At 47.8% G+C, this 16,699-nt stretch overlaps 2 protein-coding genes across 8 annotated transcripts; one reads left to right on the top strand and one right to left on the bottom strand.

The window, feature by feature from the left end:
• Positions 1–26: 26 nt before the first annotated feature.
• Positions 27–9,242, bottom strand: ZDHHC16 (zinc finger DHHC-type palmitoyltransferase 16). Of its 4 annotated transcripts, XM_021699519.2 has the most exons (12): positions 9,059–9,242; positions 5,661–5,834; positions 5,320–5,567; positions 4,958–5,152; positions 4,726–4,814; positions 4,316–4,344; positions 3,582–3,715; positions 3,403–3,450; positions 2,471–2,556; positions 1,704–1,827; positions 1,433–1,503; positions 40–612 (listed from the first exon to the last, which is right to left on the bottom strand). In XM_021699519.2, exons 3-12 carry the CDS (start codon positions 5,560–5,562, stop codon positions 498–500), a joined length of 1,134 nt encoding a protein of 377 aa, XP_021555194.1. In that variant the 5' UTR covers positions 5,563–5,567; positions 5,661–5,834; positions 9,059–9,242; the 3' UTR covers positions 40–497. The 4 variants fall into 4 exon arrangements, with proteins under 4 accessions (XP_021555193.1, XP_021555194.1, XP_021555195.1 ...); XM_021699518.1 differs by having other exon boundaries at positions 27–612; positions 5,320–5,834; XM_021699520.2 differs by lacking the exon at positions 5,661–5,834.
• Positions 9,243–9,416: 174 nt separating this feature from the next.
• Positions 9,417–16,632, top strand: EXOSC1 (exosome component 1). Of its 4 annotated transcripts, XM_021699777.1 has the most exons (8): positions 9,417–9,461; positions 9,567–9,682; positions 11,858–11,932; positions 13,184–13,272; positions 14,856–14,889; positions 15,406–15,456; positions 15,784–15,868; positions 16,202–16,632. In XM_021699777.1, exons 1-8 carry the CDS (start codon positions 9,431–9,433, stop codon positions 16,306–16,308), a joined length of 588 nt encoding a protein of 195 aa, XP_021555452.1. In that variant the 5' UTR covers positions 9,417–9,430; the 3' UTR covers positions 16,309–16,632. The 4 variants fall into 4 exon arrangements, with proteins under 4 accessions (XP_021555452.1, XP_021555453.1, XP_044772504.1 ...); XM_021699778.2 differs by lacking the exon at positions 11,858–11,932 and having other exon boundaries at positions 9,431–9,461; XM_044916569.1 differs by lacking the exons at positions 15,406–15,456; positions 15,784–15,868 and having other exon boundaries at positions 9,431–9,461; positions 14,856–14,896; positions 16,202–16,452.
• The last annotated feature ends 67 nt before the right edge of the window (positions 16,633–16,699 follow it).

The raw sequence follows: 16,699 nt of genomic DNA, 5'->3' as shown, positions 1-16,699 counted from the left end.
GTAAAAGCAAAGAGAAGCTACATATCTTTAAAAATCAAATACCTTTATTTTTCACCTTCAGCAGCATGTGAGAAGTGGCAGTGACCTCAGCAGTAGGCCTGGTGTCTTGCCCTGTTGGGAAGCCAGAATCTCCGTTCTACTGTTCAGGTGTTTTCTCAGATAGCAAGTGGCAGAGGTGGTGGCCAACCCCAGTGCTGGAACCTGGAGGAGGTTGGGGTCAGCACCTGGCAGGGTTGCTAGCTGCCTAATCTCCAGTCTGGGGCTGGAACTTCAGTTTGCCTGAGCTGAGTCAAGGTACATCAGTCCTAGGATTTTTCCACATCATGCCTTGTTTCTGCAATAGCCAGGAGACTGGTCCTTGAGTTGTCCCTGCATGGTACTCTACGGCAGGCCCACTGACTTTTTTTGCCCAAGGATTCCAAGAAGCTATCCTTGGAGGCCCTTGAGACAATGCAGGAAGCAGAGTGGTGCTCAAGCTGTGGCTGACACAATCCAGCTCACACTGCCATCACAGAGGCTGAGTGAGCAGTCACCCAGGGAGGGGGGTCCCAGCTCATTCCATTCCCATGGGGCAGATGACTGGAAGGTAACAGCACCCGAGTAAGCCAGTGCCTACAAGAGAAGATAGAATGTCTGAGTTCCAAGAGTTCCTGGTCTTCCTTCCTGATCCTCAGTCCTCAGCAAGGATTCAAAGTATCCTGAAGCCACCTTGGCATTAATCCCAAAGAAACAAAAGTTCTAATTTGTCCAATGTGCCCTCTAGTGCCTTGAGGGCCTCGAGAGGTTTCAAGCTAAACTTCTAAGGGGCCACTGCAAGCAGTGACAGGCAGGAATGTAATGAGGACGGGAAAGGGAAGAGGGCAGGTACTTTTGATCACCTGATTATTACTGTCTTGGGAATTGCAATTTGAAAAGTGGTTTACCCTTGTCTCTTGGGCTCAGGGAGCGAACTTCATTTTTTTGTCTTAGGACTTCTGTTACAAATATATTACTGCAATCTCACGTGTTGCTGGCTTGAACTCCAGACACTGCCATACAAATGGGAGGAGGTTCGTGGTCACTATGTCCTACCTAGAGGTCCCTTCTTGACAACAGCTCTCTCAGGGTTCTGTTGTGGTCATCTGTAAGCCTCATATGCATGTACACCACACAGTTTTGGCCGTAAGCCCCTTTGGCTCAAATGAACAGTGATCTCTACTCCCAGAGTCTAGATCTGCAGTGGCCCATTATGGTAGCCACTAGCCCACATGGGTCTATTTAAATTAGTGGAAATTAAATTAAAAATAGAATTTATGGGTGCATTAGCCACGTTTCAAGTGTTCAGCAACCATATGTGGCTGGTGCCTAATGTCTTACACAGCATAGATACAGAAAACTTTTCTTATCACAAAGAGTTCTACTGTATGGCACTGGTCTAGATGTTTTACTTTACCTTCCTGTGTCCACACCCAGGAATACCTTCCAGTTGTCCAAGCAGCCGTAGTTGTAATGATTCCTAAAAACCTAGAGCCAAGAAAAACACAGGTTTCTACAAACCCCTTTTTACTTAATCCCCTCCTAATTTTAGAGCCTAAACTGGCTAAGCTAAGGCTCAGCTAGGCAAGTTCTGACCTTTTATGACGCCTATTGGCCCTGACTATGGCTTCTGTTTTCAGGACAGCAGGTTCAGTTACCCTCCACCCCAAGCCCTCAGCCCTACTCACTCTGCCCTTGGCCTGCAGCCGATGTCTCTCCTTCTTGTTGATGTGCCTTTCGATACTAGTCTCACCTCGACTGATGAGAACAGCATGCCATACAGTTAGGGCACCCAAGGCAAGTGCTACGGAACTAAGAAAAGAGGGGCCAAGATTGGTGGCGAGCTTAGGGGAGGGGGCGGCTACAGGTAGGTCTGAATCTGAAACTGAGCTGAGCAATAATGATCCACTAGAGACCTCTCTGCCTAAGTCTTATCTCCCAGCCTACATCCTAGGTGAGTTGTTGCTTCAGTACGTCTATAAAAAACACCAATGAAGAAGCATCGACATGAAGAAAGAAGGGTAGGGAAACAAGTCTGCATTGCTGATAAAAATGGTCCATATCTCCTAAAATCCCCATGCTTAGGAAACAACAGCAGATAGAGAAAGCACCAGGTTTAGAACAGGAGGCACACAATTCCAACTGCAGCTCTCCCATTCCCAGCTATGATCACACAGCAACTCACTTCACCCTCTGCTCTTCAGTTCTCATCTGGAAATTGCACTGCCCTACCCTGAGGCAGTTTAACTTACCTTGGCACAGAACGCTCAGTGCTAGCATCCTTAGCATTCCCTGCCCCAGAACGCTGAAGAAAATGAAGCACTGACTCTTTGCCAAGTTAAGTCACACTAAGAAGAGTGGCAGATGACAGGTGAGTCCCTATCTACACATGGGCACTAGAATGGTTTTCCCAAAGCTGCCCCCCATTAAAGGGTCAAAAATGAGCGTTCGATACCTGCACAGGAACCAGAGGTAGACAAGACTCTTGTGAGTCACCCTTTCTCGGAAGGAGAAGGTGGGTGGTGGGGTCTGGTGATAAGTCTAGAGAAAGAAGAGCAAGGGGGTTCATTTGCTCTATTGGTCTCCACCACAGCCCCCAGCACCTGCAGGCAGGGAAGGGACCAAGCCCAGGGTGAGAAAGTAGGGAATTAAGCCACAGAGGAGTCAGGGTGGCAGCCAGATGGGTGGGCCAAGCCCGGCGGCATCATGTGGACACACACTGGGTAGGGCGGGTCTGGACAGGATGGCAAAGCACAGGAGGAGCCGACCCTGGGCCTTCAGATTTGACAACACAAATGGGGCTCCAGGGGAAGCCACTCCACTTCCCAGCGAGAACTCCCTCACTATGTGGCTGCAATCCTCAAGAGAGGAGGCCCACACCCAGAATGCAAGCACAAGCAGGGAGAACTGAGCTCCGATTAAGGGCTGAAAGGGCAGCAGAAGTAAGTGGTACAGTTGTGAGCCCAGGACCTCTCAGAGTAAGGGGTCCTAAAAGGCCCAGGGGAAGGGACGATCCTGACAACGGATGCAGAAAGACCAGGACCAAAGGGTGATCAGACTGGTCCAGCCTGATCTCTGTCCCCTGGAACCCCATTACACACACTAACACAGACTCCTTGCTGCTCAGGCCATCACCAAGGCAGAGTCCTTGCTCAGCCCAAAGAAGGTGATAATGGGGTAGAGAGCCCAAAACTGTCACAAACCAGGGACTTCAGTTTACCCCAGGCCACCCAGTCAGCAGACAGCTTCCCAGAACACCCCTGATCCAGTCCTGAGAGGCCTCTCGGCCAGCCTCTACAACTCCACTAGCAGGCGGGCCCCCGCTGCCTCAGCAACCCCATCCCCCTGGCCTGAGCAGCAGGAGGCAGTGGGGTGGGGACGGCCCACCTGGTTGGCAACCGCCTGTAGTTTGTTCTTGTCGAGCTGTTTCATTTTCTAAGGGGATGGAAAACAGTGCTGGTTATACTCTCAGGCCTATAGGACGGCGGTGCTACCAGCCCCGTTTAGGGACAGATTCCATGCCCCAAAATTCTACTGAGCTGTCCTGCTCCTAACTATGGGCTCACCTCGATGGCAGCATAAGCTTCCCGGAAAAGGTCCCAACTCCCGTAGCTGCAGTAGACACAGCCCAGCGTCATGAAAAAGCAGAAAGAGAAGAAGTACCGATGGTTATAGTGGCCCACACAGTTGTTTAGCCAGGCTGGTGGGGGAAAGATTAAGGACAAGATCAAACAGAGCTGCTGGTCTCTCTGGTTCATCCCTGCTTCATGATGGCATCATCCAAGCACAGGGCTTCCAGTCACCAAGAACTATTCCTCAAAGGCAGGAAAATATGGGACTGTTTCCAGAGGTTAAAGCTTTTCAGAGCCTTCACTAGTCCCACTGGGAAGTTGTGAAAACTGAAATCCTTCAGCAAAATGAATCTGCCAATACTCCAACCTAGCTGGGGTTAACCAGCCACCTGTAGGGGACCAATGGTTCTATCGGGCACACCCAGTGGGCAACATGAAGCCCAAACATCTTAACACCCCACAAATGTTAACATGATGGTCTACAAAAGAAAGAACTGTTCGAATAGATGCCCTGCTCCAAGATCTGTCCCATAGAGAGCTTTTAAGTCTCCAGCTTTTCCCCCCCGCCCCCCCCGGAGATGGCCAGTCCCCACCACTCCTCTTCTACTAACTTTTCATGAGCCCAGTGTCCTAGGAGGGATGATGCCTTGGTTGCAGCATCACAACCCAGTGCAGGGCTCTGGAGCTAAAGAAAGAGGCCTCAGGCAGAAGAGATCATAAAAGGATACGGCAGTGATGATCCATCTTCAGCACACACCTGTGAGGGAGGGACACAGGCTCTGTTACGGTGGCCAAGGTTCTTGAGAGGTCAGTGCCCATCCTTTCCTACAAGGCCCAGCATCCTGCTGAGGTGGAAAGGGCACAGACTTTGAAGACAGGCCTTGCTTCACACCCTGCTTCACTGGCTACATGATCTTGGACAAGGTTAACTCATCTATGAAGCTCAGTGTCCACAAGTGGTGACAATGCCTAACCCAGGACTATCCTGAGGACCAGGTGTCACGATGTGAGGGCACACTGCCTGGTATATGAGGGGCGTTTCATAAACGTCTTCTCAAACTTTAGGTCTAAATTTTGCCCTAGGGTTTCAGCAAAAGGGCCACAGCGGGGGTTCACAGCGAGCAAAGCCAAGACCCACCTATTGCAGATGCTGCAGTGGTGTGTTCGGGCTGGCTTGGGGTAAATGCACTTCTTACAGATGGAGACTGTTGCAATATCATTCCTGCCCTGTACAAAGGGAGAAAAGCATCAGGACAACTGTGACAGCACAGTTTTGTGCCTCAGAAGATTCCAAGGCACTCTCCCCACCCCTGGGGCTGCTCCCACAGCCGGCAGCTCTATGCCTCCCACGTGCCCCCGTGGGGACCCACCTGGGGTGGGTATCCAGGTGGAGTGGTGATGGCCTGGTAGTAATGGAAGACGATAAGGATCAGATTCCAGTGGCTGTAGAAGAAGTGCCAGCAGAGCCGTGGCACTGAGTACGTTCGGAGGATGAGAGGCAGGACACACAGATAGGCGATGGCCACGATGGAGCTGGTCAGCACAATCACCAGCACCACAAACACCTGCCAACACCAGTGAGGTCGGGGAGACACAGTGAGAGTTTGCCAACACCAAGAGCAGACTCAGGAATTTCCCTGGGGTAGGGGGCTGGTGTGGGTCCCAAACCCAATGTGGGTCCACCAGACACATGTCCTTCTGCTAGCCCAAAACATCCCTGGGCATCACTCACCACCCCACACCAGCGGATCACGTTGTCCACCAGCCAGTAGATAGGCTCAAAGGCAGCATCGACAGCGGTGTCACTGCCCCCAAAGGAGTTGTAGAGCAGGGAGCGCAGGCAGACCTTGCCGTAGCGCCAGCGCTGTACCAGGCCCCGGAGCAGAGGCAGGCGGCGGCGCCTGGAGCCCAGGAGCAGAAGCAGGCGCAGGCAGCGGCGGGCGGGCCCCAGCAGCAGGCTCCGCGGGCCCCGCATGGCTCCTAGGAGAGCACACCATTGGGAGGAGCCAGCCCGGTCCCGGCCCTCCCTAGCCCACCAGGGAGGAGGAGGCGAAGACCTAGGATGAGGCCCACCTGGGCCAGTCACCAGCTGTGGGAAGTAGGGAGGTCACTTCACTTCTCTGCAGAATGGCTGGTGCCGGCGTCCCAACCAGATCACACGGGGTAGGGGCCGGAGGCTCTGAGCCTGCAGAAATCCTACTTACATCACACCACTTGGGTGCACCGCAAATCCAAGATGAGGCACACCTAGAGCGAAGGGCCACAGTAAAGTGCTGAGGGAGAGGCAGGCTGCTCCAAGCCAAGGCAGGGTCTCTGGAGTCGCCTGGGTGGAGCACAGCTGACATGCACAAAGCTGCCACCATGCCTCTGTGGACATGGCCATCATAGCAGAGGACTCCAGGGGTACCCTGCCTGCTCCAGCCCATCAACCTACCTCCTGACAATTGTTCTTCACCAAGGAAGGGCCAGTGGGGGAGTAAGTGCATAGCATGTGGATCCTACATCTAGATCTGCCCTGGTGCTGAATCTCTGCAAAAGATATTAATCTTTCCTACTTCCTCTGGGCTGATTTACAGGCCACCAGACCCAACCTGGTAGCATGAGAGTCCCTGCCTCCGGTCAGGACACCTCAGCTATCCTGCATGACATAAGATGCTTTGTCTCCAATTCCAGTCCCAGCCCCACCCCAAGGATACAAAAGCCAAGACAATTTCAGTTGTTCACAGCAGAATAACACCACAGGCAGGAGACCCTGGCAGTGGGAGAGGGACCTTCATGCTGTGGTTCATGAAGACCACAGAGCCTATCCTCTGTGATGAGTCTCCCCTGCCCAGTTCTAGCTGGACACTCATGAGTCTTCTTTACAGCTGCTGCCCTTGGCCCCAGGCTTCCTAACCAGCCTTCCCACCTTTGCAAGTACCTTCATCTCCTCTATGTGCTTTCTACCTCACTCAATAGCCATGGCAGGTCAGCTGCCCAGGCAACATCCAGCACAGAAGTCATGGCTCCTTCAACGTTAGTCTCCTCAATTCTGCAGCTTAAAGCCCTTACCAGAAAAGAAATTATCTGACTTTCCCCTAGGGCTACTCTGTCCTCAGCAACTCCACTGACTTATTTAACAGGCAGCTCAAAACCCAACAGAAACTGGAGGAGGCTGCTCCACCGGAGTGATGGTTTCAGTTCAGTAACTGGAGCAAGGTACTCTCCTTGCACACTGGCTTATCACTAAAGGCCTTTCAAAACAACAACAAAAACAAACAAACAAACAAAAACACTTCAATACCTCCTTCCACAAGCCCTGTAATGACCTAAGGCAAAAAGGAATCCGGGAGACAAGACCAGCAAAGAGAAGAAAGACAATTCAGTAAGGACCTACTGTGCATCAGAATAAAGAAACTGGCCATTCCCATCACTCCTAGGAGCTAAGAGATTTAAGAAGCAGTGTAGAAATGAGAGAAAGGAAAAAGTCAGCCTTCCTACTTCCTCTTGAGTTGGGAGTCCTGTTGCTTGGAACCATGACTTGGCTTGAAGCATGAGTTTTCAAAATAGTGTATGGCTGTAGTCAAATGTAAGAGACGAACATTTTACCCCACAACAAATCCAAGTGACTCAGACTGTCCACATCACTGTTCATTCCCTTACTGTGGCTAATGGAGAGTTTCCTATTTGCTAAAATACTCTTTACAGCAACAGCTTGCAAATAAGATGCATTCCTCACCTGTTAATGAACACGAATTATATGCCATCTCTCCTGTTCTACAAAAAAACCCAGAAACATTCCTTTTCAGATTCTCCACCTTTCAGACTGTCCTCAACCACCTCTGGTATTCCTGAGCTCTATAGGAAATGCCTGCCTCAAGGACTAGACTTACTCTCATCCACCCCATAACCTGATTACTTAGGGCTCCATACTGCCCTTTAGTAGCTCTGTGACCTTGGGCAAATCACCCAACCCTGCTGGAACTCAATCTCCTTGTGTCCTCATTCAGTGACAGGGTAGGGTTAAATGCTAAGGTCCTTTCCAGCTCTAACCCTTTATTGTTCTATATATACACTTGGTTAAGGTATAGATGAAAAGTTTACAAAATGCCTAGCACGATAATCTGGCTCATAGAAGGGCTCAATAATTGCTTGTTGAAAGAATGGAGGATGCAGAAGTGGTGAGGCTGGTCAGACGTCTATCTGTGCTACAAATAATAGCAAGTGCACTGCTGCCAGTGTGATAACACTAAAAAAGTATCTGATGCTATCATTCTTCACGGTCAGTAAAAAGAAACAGAAACCATTGTTAGAATCATAGCACTTAAGAGCTAGAAAAGATTTTAGAAAACATGTCCAACCAGAAATCAACCCAAACATGTAAACTGAAAGCTTGTAGATGCAGAGCTACAGATCAGATTTAAGTGAAGAGTCTGAAGCCAACTCCCTCCCAACTCATTTTAGCTAGTGGGGTTTAGGGGGTATGGGGATGCCAGGGAAGAGATACTGTGGTCCATGGGACCACACTTGAACATACGGAGTTCCTCATTTCTCAGGAAATTGAGCTAAACCAGAATTGAAAAAAACTGTGTGTGTGTTGTGGTGGGGGGTGGAGAATCAGAGTGAACACGGGAGGAAACAGAGCAAAGCAGAGCTTCACTATCACCCCAAGCACAAGCCTTTAGTACTCTGATCCCTCAGTAGCAACCACAGGCCATAGTGCCGTCTGCCACCAGATTAGAGGGGATTGATGGCCACAGCACTCCCCTCTTTCCAAGGCTCTAAGTCACCATCTGTTTTCCAAGGGGAAACTGGATTAGTGGGGGCTGGAGGGTTTGAACAGGGAGGGACATATTCCAAAGCCACCAGAAGGCAAGGGAAACTGAGATTAAAGTCATAGCAAATCTCATCTGGACAAAGATGCTGCTCTCAGGATGTTTGCTGTGTTAAGCAGTAGTTGTCAGTCATCAGTAAGAGCAGCATTCTACTCATGTGCAGACTTCCCTTCCGGACTAACATGTTTGAAAGAGAAAAAGTTAAGGATGGGCCCACACGACCTGAGATCCGCTTGAGAGGATCCGACTGCAAGATCTGAAGCTGCAGTCATAAAAACCGGGAACAGGCTTTATTTCTGAATGGGGTGGCGTGGTCAAAGTGCGATGGACTGGAAGTAAAAAAAAAAAAAAAAAAAAACTTGGGTTCCGGTTTGGGCTCTACCTTTAACTATCTTTGAGCCACTGGACAAGTCAAATCCTGTCTCTGGATCTGAGTTTCCAAATCTGTAAAATGGGCAAGTGGGGTCAGCTGACCTCCTTCCAGCTCCGCGCGTTACGCTGCCCGAAGGGTGCACTCCGCCAGACTTGTGCAGGGCACAGCCGTGCAGGGCGGGGCAAAGAGAACAGGCCCCCGGGCTCACGAAAAGGCCCCGAACAGGGCCCGACCCTAGAAAAAAGGGCAGCACTGGGGAGCAAAGGCCGCGGCTCCGCTCTTACCTGCCGCCTGCCGACTCCCCAGTCAGCCAAATGGAACCCCACAGCCTCCGCCGCCGCTCACTGCCACCCCCTCCAGCTCCGCAACCCGTCCGGGCTCGTTTCAGTCCAACCAACCATCGCCCGCCCTCCGCAGCACCAGCCCGCAGACTGGGACCCGCCGCCAGCCCATCCTGGACCACAGGCGCACGCGCAGTCGGTCCGGAGCCCCGCCCCCGGACTGGTCCCGGCGCAACCTGGGAAATAAAGTTTCCCGGAGGAGGAGCTCCCGAAGATCACGTGATAAATTATACCAATTGGCGCGTTTCTTACTGTGGAACTGCTCCTGAACTTCGGCCAATGAGAAGTCGACTTCGTTTCCCTCCAGTGGCAGTCATGGCGCCACCCGTGAGGTACTGCATTCCGGGTAAGTGTGCGGGGCCCATAGCGAATTCTGGGTGGGACAGAGGCAGGAAGGTTGGATGGCCAACACCTTATGGGGACCCGTGACTGATGCAGCGTTTTGCTTCAGGCGAACGTCTGTGTAACTTGGAGGAGGGCAGCCCGGGCAGCGGTACTTACACCCGACACGGCTACATCTTTTCGTCGCTTGCTGGCTGCCTGACGAAGAGCAGCGAGAACGGCGCGGTAAAGGGGCAGCTTCCCATTTCCTCCTCCTTTTCCTTTCTTTTATGCTGCTTTTGATTTCGCGGTCATTAGGCAGGGGCACTACGGACGCGTCTTTAGTGCCTCAGCAGAACAGCTGGTCTCCGAGTTTCTTCCAGCTGAGGTCTCCACTGCTGGGCACTTAGCCACCACAGACCAGATGTGTTGCTCTCGCTTGATTATATTGCTGACACTCGGGGAAGGAAGTTAGGGGACGAGCGGAGGCGGACTGAGCCCTGCAGTGAGCTGAATCTTGTCCGAATGTCGCCCACCTCTCCGGTTTCATCTTGCTCCGCCATTCCCACCTCACTCTGCAGTCTAGTCACACAGGCTTCTTTCACTGTCTCTAGTGGGGTAAGCTCTCTCCTGCCACAGAGCCTTTGTACACACGGCATCTATTTGTAACACACTCATCTCCTTAGCCTGTTTAATTCCTATCTTTCAGATAGCCTCTCTAGTATCACTTTATGAGAGAAGCCATGCTAGACCCACTAGTCAAGGAAAGGAGTTTTGTGAGCTTTTATTTTTTGTTTGTTTTGTTAAACTCTCACAAAGAACTAAATTTCTTTGCTTCCGTGCGCTCATCTTTGCATATAATTAAACATTCAGTTACATGTTCCCCCTAGACTCTTCCCTTACTAGACTCTAAGTTCCATGTGAAGCAAACCTTCCCACCATACCTTTAGTGCCAAGCACAAGGGCCTATGCTCAGTAAATGTTTGTTGAATGCCTAACACTGTTCTCTCTAGTTCCAGAGGCTGATCCAGGATTAGCCCAGGATCAGATAAACAGTATTGGAAGGAGCAGCTTAAAGACAGGGAGCATAGTAGAAAGAGGATTCAGAATTAGGACATTTAGGTACTGGCTAACTAGACCTTGTTTCTGCTTTAGGTTAGAAACTTGCTCTCTCTTGTTTTAGGTTTTTCCTCATATGTAAAATGAGAGACTTTTTATTCAGTAATTTTGGGAATGTCTTTTAACATATCAAAGTTTATTCATTTCACAGAAATATTTTTTTTAACTTTTTTTTTAAGATTTTATTTATTTATTTGACAGAGAGAGACACAGCGAGAGAGGGAACACAAGCAGGGGGAGTGCGAGAGGGAGAAGAAGGCTTCCCGCTGAGCAGGGAGCCCAATGCGGGGCTCGATCCCAGGACCCTGGGATCACGACCTGAGCCTAAGGCAGACACTTAACCAACTGAGCCACCCAGGCGCCCCTCATAGAAATACTTATTGAGCATTTTCATGTGCCAGGCGCAATGCTGACCTCTAGAGATATGGTAATGAGCCAAATTCACATGGTTTCTGTTATCAAGGGACACAGACATAAATTGTAAACAAGTAAATGCTCAAATTAGTGTATGGCTACAAATGTGATGACTATTTTGAAAGAATATTACAGGTTACCATGAGAACATGTAAAAGACAAACCCACCGTAGTCGGGAGAAGTGACAGTGAATATCTGTCTTGGGGTGCCTGGGTGGCTTAGTCAGTTGAGCATCCGACTCTGGATTTCAGCTCGAGTCATGATCTCAGGGTCCTGGGATCAAGCCCCGTGTCAGTGCTCCCCCACCCCCGCTCAGTGGGGAGTCTGCTTGGGATTCGCTCTCCCTCTGCCCCTCTCCCCATTTGCGCATGCACGCGCTGTATCTCTAAAATAAATCTTCAAAAAAATGTATCTGCCTTACACCAGCAGCCAATACCATGCTCAAAGAGAAAACTACAAGTATTCCTTTAAAATAGAAGAAATCAAGTATGGCCATTATTATATAACATTTATTTGGAAATTCTAGTCAGTACAGTAAAGTGAGAAACAGAGGGAAGTAGTATAACTTTGGAGGAGTCAAGTTATCTATGATAGACAATGGTTATATACCAAGAAAGCCAAGAAAATCACCAAAAATCTTGTTAGAACTGATCTGAAATGATTAGATTATGTTTTCTAGTAGCATTCTTCCCTTGAAGAATGGCCCCTTGACCTTCCTATTGCCTAAAATTTCTAAGGCTGTCTACTCTGGGCACATATGAGTCTATAGTCCACCCATCCTTGGGATCTCAGCTGTGGACCAGAGCATTCCTACATTACTCTTAAGCCACAGATTACCTTTATGCAAGGCTTAGTCAGGATCTCACATTTTATTGTTTTCTCTATAGCTTCCTGTCATTTCTGTCATGAGAGAAACAGAGTCCCAATTACTACCAGATGTGGGGGCTATTGTAACCTGTAAGGTAAGTTGGTCTTAACCTCCCTGCTTAGGACACTTGTTCAGTGGTGAAATCATGATCATTGTGGAACTGCACTGTCTAATATGGCAGCCACTTGCCATATGTGGCCATTTAATTGAAATGAATTAAAATTAAACAAAATTCAGAGTTCATTTCCTCAGTCCCACTAGCTACATTTCAAGCGCTCACATACAGTTAGGAGCTGCCCTGTTGGCCAGCACAGAACATTTCTGTCATCACAGTGTTACTGGACTGTGCTGGCCTAGAAAGTTCTGGGATAGTGATCAGGGCAGCCAGGTTCAGGCACGCGTAGTTATTTCACTGAGCTGAGTCTCTGAGTATGTAGTTGGGGAAACAGGGGTGTCAAAGGGTAATAAGGAGGTCTATTTTTTAACACCTGGAAGCTGAGATCTTATTCTGCAGAGAAGCAAAAGACCTTATATTATAGCATTCCTGTTAAATTTCATCTTTTAGGGTGTTTCAGGGGAAGTACAAATTAAGGCTGTACTGATCAATAAATGTAATACATCCTTACTCCCTGCCCATCCCCACCTCTGCCAGGTTAAATTAACTTGTAGCTCTTAGTTGCTCTCTTTATAAGTTGTTCCAGCAAAAAATCTATGTGTTATTCTCAAAATAACTGAAGAGGCCGTGATCCAAATATTACGCAGTAGCTGAGATGTATATTTAAATTCTGTCCACTCTACAGGCCTCTTAGCAAGATCTGTTAAAGGTCCAGATTTGCTGTGATGCCCTGTGTCTATTTATGTTAGGCTTCTGTATTTTTCAAGATCTATTCCATGTTATTTCATTGGATGCCCACAGTAACTTTATTACGTGGCCAGAGTGGCTCTCATTCCACTTTATATATATCATTTATGCAGAGTTAAATAGGAGTTAACTTGTCTTAAATTCTGTAATTAGTAGGGTTGCTTGGACTAAAATCCTGGCAATCCCTACTTTCTTTTTTTTTTTTTTTTTTTTTTTAAAGATTTTATTTATTTATTTGAGAGAGAGGATGAGAGGAGAGAGAGAGCACATGAGAGGGGGGAGGGTCAGAGGGAGAAGCAGACTCCCCGCTGAGCAGGGAGCCCGATGCGGGACTCGATCCCGGGACTCCAGGATCATGACCTGAGCTGAAGGCAGTCGCTCAACCAACTGAGCCACCCAGGCGCCCCAATCCCTACTTTCTTGCTTCCTCCTTGAGCTGACAACTGCTGCTACTCTAATGCTGATCTTTTCTCTGCTCCCCAGGTCTCTAGCATCAATTCGCGCTTTGCCAAAGTGCACATCCTATATGTAGGGTCCACACCACTTAAGAACTCTTTTCGAGGAACTATCCGGTAAGAAGTGTTCGTGTCTTTGCCTTTGCCTCAGCACCTGGAATGAGATTAGGATAGAACAGGGGACTGGAATTTTTAGGAACAATTACAGTTCCTATACCTGCCTCTCTGGCTCTCTTTGTGTTTTGATTCTGTCCAGGTAGTGTCCAAAGGAAATGTTAAAATGTATGAGCTAGGACAAAAGGAAAATATTGACAAGATTGGGCTTTAAAATAAAATGAAAAAGGGGCGCCTGGGTGGCTCAGTTGGTTAAGCGACTGCCTTCGGTTCAGGTCATGATCCTGGAGTCCCGGGATCGAGTCCCGCATCGGGCTCCCTGCTTAGCAGGCAGTCTGCTTCTCCTTCTGACCCTCCCCCCTCTCATGCTCTCTCTATCTCATTCTCTCTCTCAAATAAATAAAATCTTTTAAAATAAAATAAAATGAAAAGAATTGAGCTAAGCTGGAGACTAGTGATGCAGGATGATCCAGCTACTGATGCAGGATGACTCATGTGAAACAAAGTAGAAGACATTTTAGGAAGCATCTTCCTTTCTTTAATATAGTTTAAACCCAAGGATTTTAAGACATTAAAAAGGTTAGTGGGTGAGGGGCACCTGCCCGGCTCAGTCAGCAAAGCATGCACCAGTCTTGATCTTGGGGTTGTGAGTTCAAGCCCCACGTTGGGTATAGAGATTACTTAAAAATAAAATCTTAGGGGCACCTAGGAGGCTCAGTTGGTTGAGCAACCGATTTGCCATTTCAACTCAGGCCATGATCTCATGGATCATGAGATTGAGCCTGTGTTGGGCTCTCTGCTCAGCGGAGAGTCTGCTTGAGATTCTCTCCCTCTGTAAAATAGAGTGCGTACTCCCCCTACTCACATGCGTGTGTGTGGTCTCTTCTTTCCCTCTGTCTCTGTAAGATAGGTAAATAAATAAATCTTTTTTTTTTTAAGATTTTATTTATTTATTTGACAGACAGCAAGAGCAGGAACACAAGCAGGGGGAGTGGGAGAGGGAGAAGCAGGCTTCCTGAGGAGCAGGGAGCCCGATGCAGGACTCAATCCCAGGACCCTGGGATCATGACCTGAGCCGAAGGCAGACGCTTAACGACTGAGCCACCCAGGTGCCCTAAATAAGTAAATCTTAAAAAAATAAAATATTTTTTAAAATGGTTAGTGGGTGAAATGTAGATTTTTTTTTTTTTTCTGTAGGTTCTTTGAGAAGGGACAAACAATTCTTGTGAGCAAGATAATTTAACTTCTGAGGCACTTTCCACCCTCAGGGTTCCATGTGGTTCTATAGTGCTTCTGTTCAAGCTCTCCTAAGGCAGCAAAGTTCCTTATTTTTTCCTGCCAAATCTGATCTGCTTTTCACTAGTCAGAGGTATTGATACTGCTGCTTTGTGTGACCCAAGAATGGGAATGTGGTTTTGTCCTCCGGATGAGGACTTGGAATGCTTCTCTACCCCACTTCTGTGCGTGGCATTTGGGTCCCAATTATGACTTGTTCTCTCTACTCTTGTAGATCTTTGTCTACTATGATTCTGCAGAATAATTCTTTCCCACCGATAATTAATCTTTCTGTTAATTCTTTTTTATAGCAAGGAAGATGTCCGAGCTACTGAAAAAGACAAGGTTGTTGGTTGGTCCTTTTTCTTTTTTCCCTTATGACTTTAGGAATCTCAATCCTTTTAAATTATTCCAATGAATTTCAAACATCTGTGGGAATGTAGATCCAAAGATCCGAGGAATTTTAAGGTGTTTCCTACTGGAAAGTGTGGAATTCTCCTCACTGTCCTTTTCTTCTCCCTAGGATTTTTGTTTGCTCTGTTGACCAGAAGGGGATTAGTTTACTCCTTGCCTTTGAAACCAGATGTTTATTTTTTGCTGATCCCTCAGATTTACTCTGGATCCTTTCAGAGCCAACTGTAGTAACTTTTGTCCAAGTCAGATTCCTGATCAGGTTACTGAATTAAAAATCTTTCGCTTATATGATCATGCTGTAAAAGCAATAAAAGTTTTTGATTGGCTTGACTAATGATGACTTCCACCCTGTGGGTTAAAAAGTAGATTGGTTCTACCAGAGGGGTAATAGTTTCATGTAGATCTGATTTAGAGCTTTCACTTAACAATCCTGTTCTTTTTTTACAGGTTGAGATTTATAAAAGTTTCCGCCCAGGTGACATTGTGTTGGCCAAAGTGGTATCCTTTATTCCCAGCAGTCTTGTGGTCCTTTGTCAAAATAAGAAATAGAGGGGCGCCTGGGTGGCCCAGATGGTTAAGCATCTGCCTTCAGCTCAGGTCATGATCCCAGGGTCCTGGGATCGAGCCCCACATCGGGCTTCCTGCTTGGCGGGGAGCCTGCTTCTCCCTCTCCTTCTACTGCTCCCCCTGCTTGTGCTCTCTCACTCTGTCAAATAAATAAAATCTTAAAAAAAAAAAAGAAATATAAGTAGAAAACAACTCAAGTGGCTATGGGAGGGAAGATTTATCACCCATCATTTTCCTTTACCAGTGTTGTGTGACTAGATCTCCCTGGGTGATGCACAGTCCAACTACCTCCTGACCACTGCTGAGAACGAACTCGGGGTGGTGGTCGCCCACAGTGAATCAGGTGAGTAGGTCCATGCGTCCATGTGCTTATTTTTCCCTGGGAGCTGTGGTTTGGGATTAATCCACTGTTTTTTTCTCCTTACCCTTGTTTTTTTAATTTTCTAGGCAGCAATATGAGTGTCAGTACTTACTACTGAGATTAGAATGATTCTCCTTATATAATTGTAATGGGAGACTCACTGTATAAGTCACTGGAATAAACAAGGCTTTTTCTGTATGAGGTGAGGTTCACTAGATTGTCTGGTGATACTTCAGTTCAAAACCAGCCTTGAAAGGGAAGAGTCTTAGGTAAACATTTGGGGTCCCAGTTCTAACATCAGCTCTTCCCTTCCAGGTGTCCAGATGGTTCCCATTAGCTGGTGTGAGATGCAGTGCCCTAAGACCCACACTAAAGAATTCCGGAAAGTGGCCCGAGTACAACCTGAATTCTTGCAGACTTAAGAAGCCACATTTTACCCCATGGAGAGGGGTAAGCCATTTCTGAGAGTACATGTATGAACCCAACATCAAGATGCCATTGTCTTTATTCAGATACCTGGGGTTGGCCAACAACCACCTTTAGAAAAACCTGCTAGCAACTTCTGCTGTAGGTGGAATATTTTTCTTATGAACCTTTCAGTGGATTTCATTCTCTTAAGTGATCAATTTCTCTTTTGGAGGAGCCAGCAAACAAACTGTATAACGTTGGAAGTAGCCTGTTCCTTCTAACGGTCTTGCAAATACATATTTTTGGCTGTGACAAAGAAAACATTTTTACTAAAAGGATTTTATGGTTTCTGTTGTCTTGAGTAGGGAAGGGAATCCAAAAAGCATCATGACATTTAGAGCAGGG

This window comes from Neomonachus schauinslandi, chromosome 6, assembly GCF_002201575.2.
Source record: "Neomonachus schauinslandi chromosome 6, ASM220157v2, whole genome shotgun sequence".
NCBI lineage: Eukaryota > Metazoa > Chordata > Mammalia > Carnivora > Phocidae > Neomonachus > Neomonachus schauinslandi.
The sequence above is the reverse complement of the archived record's forward strand: the minus strand, read 5'-3'. Positions and strand labels throughout refer to the sequence as shown.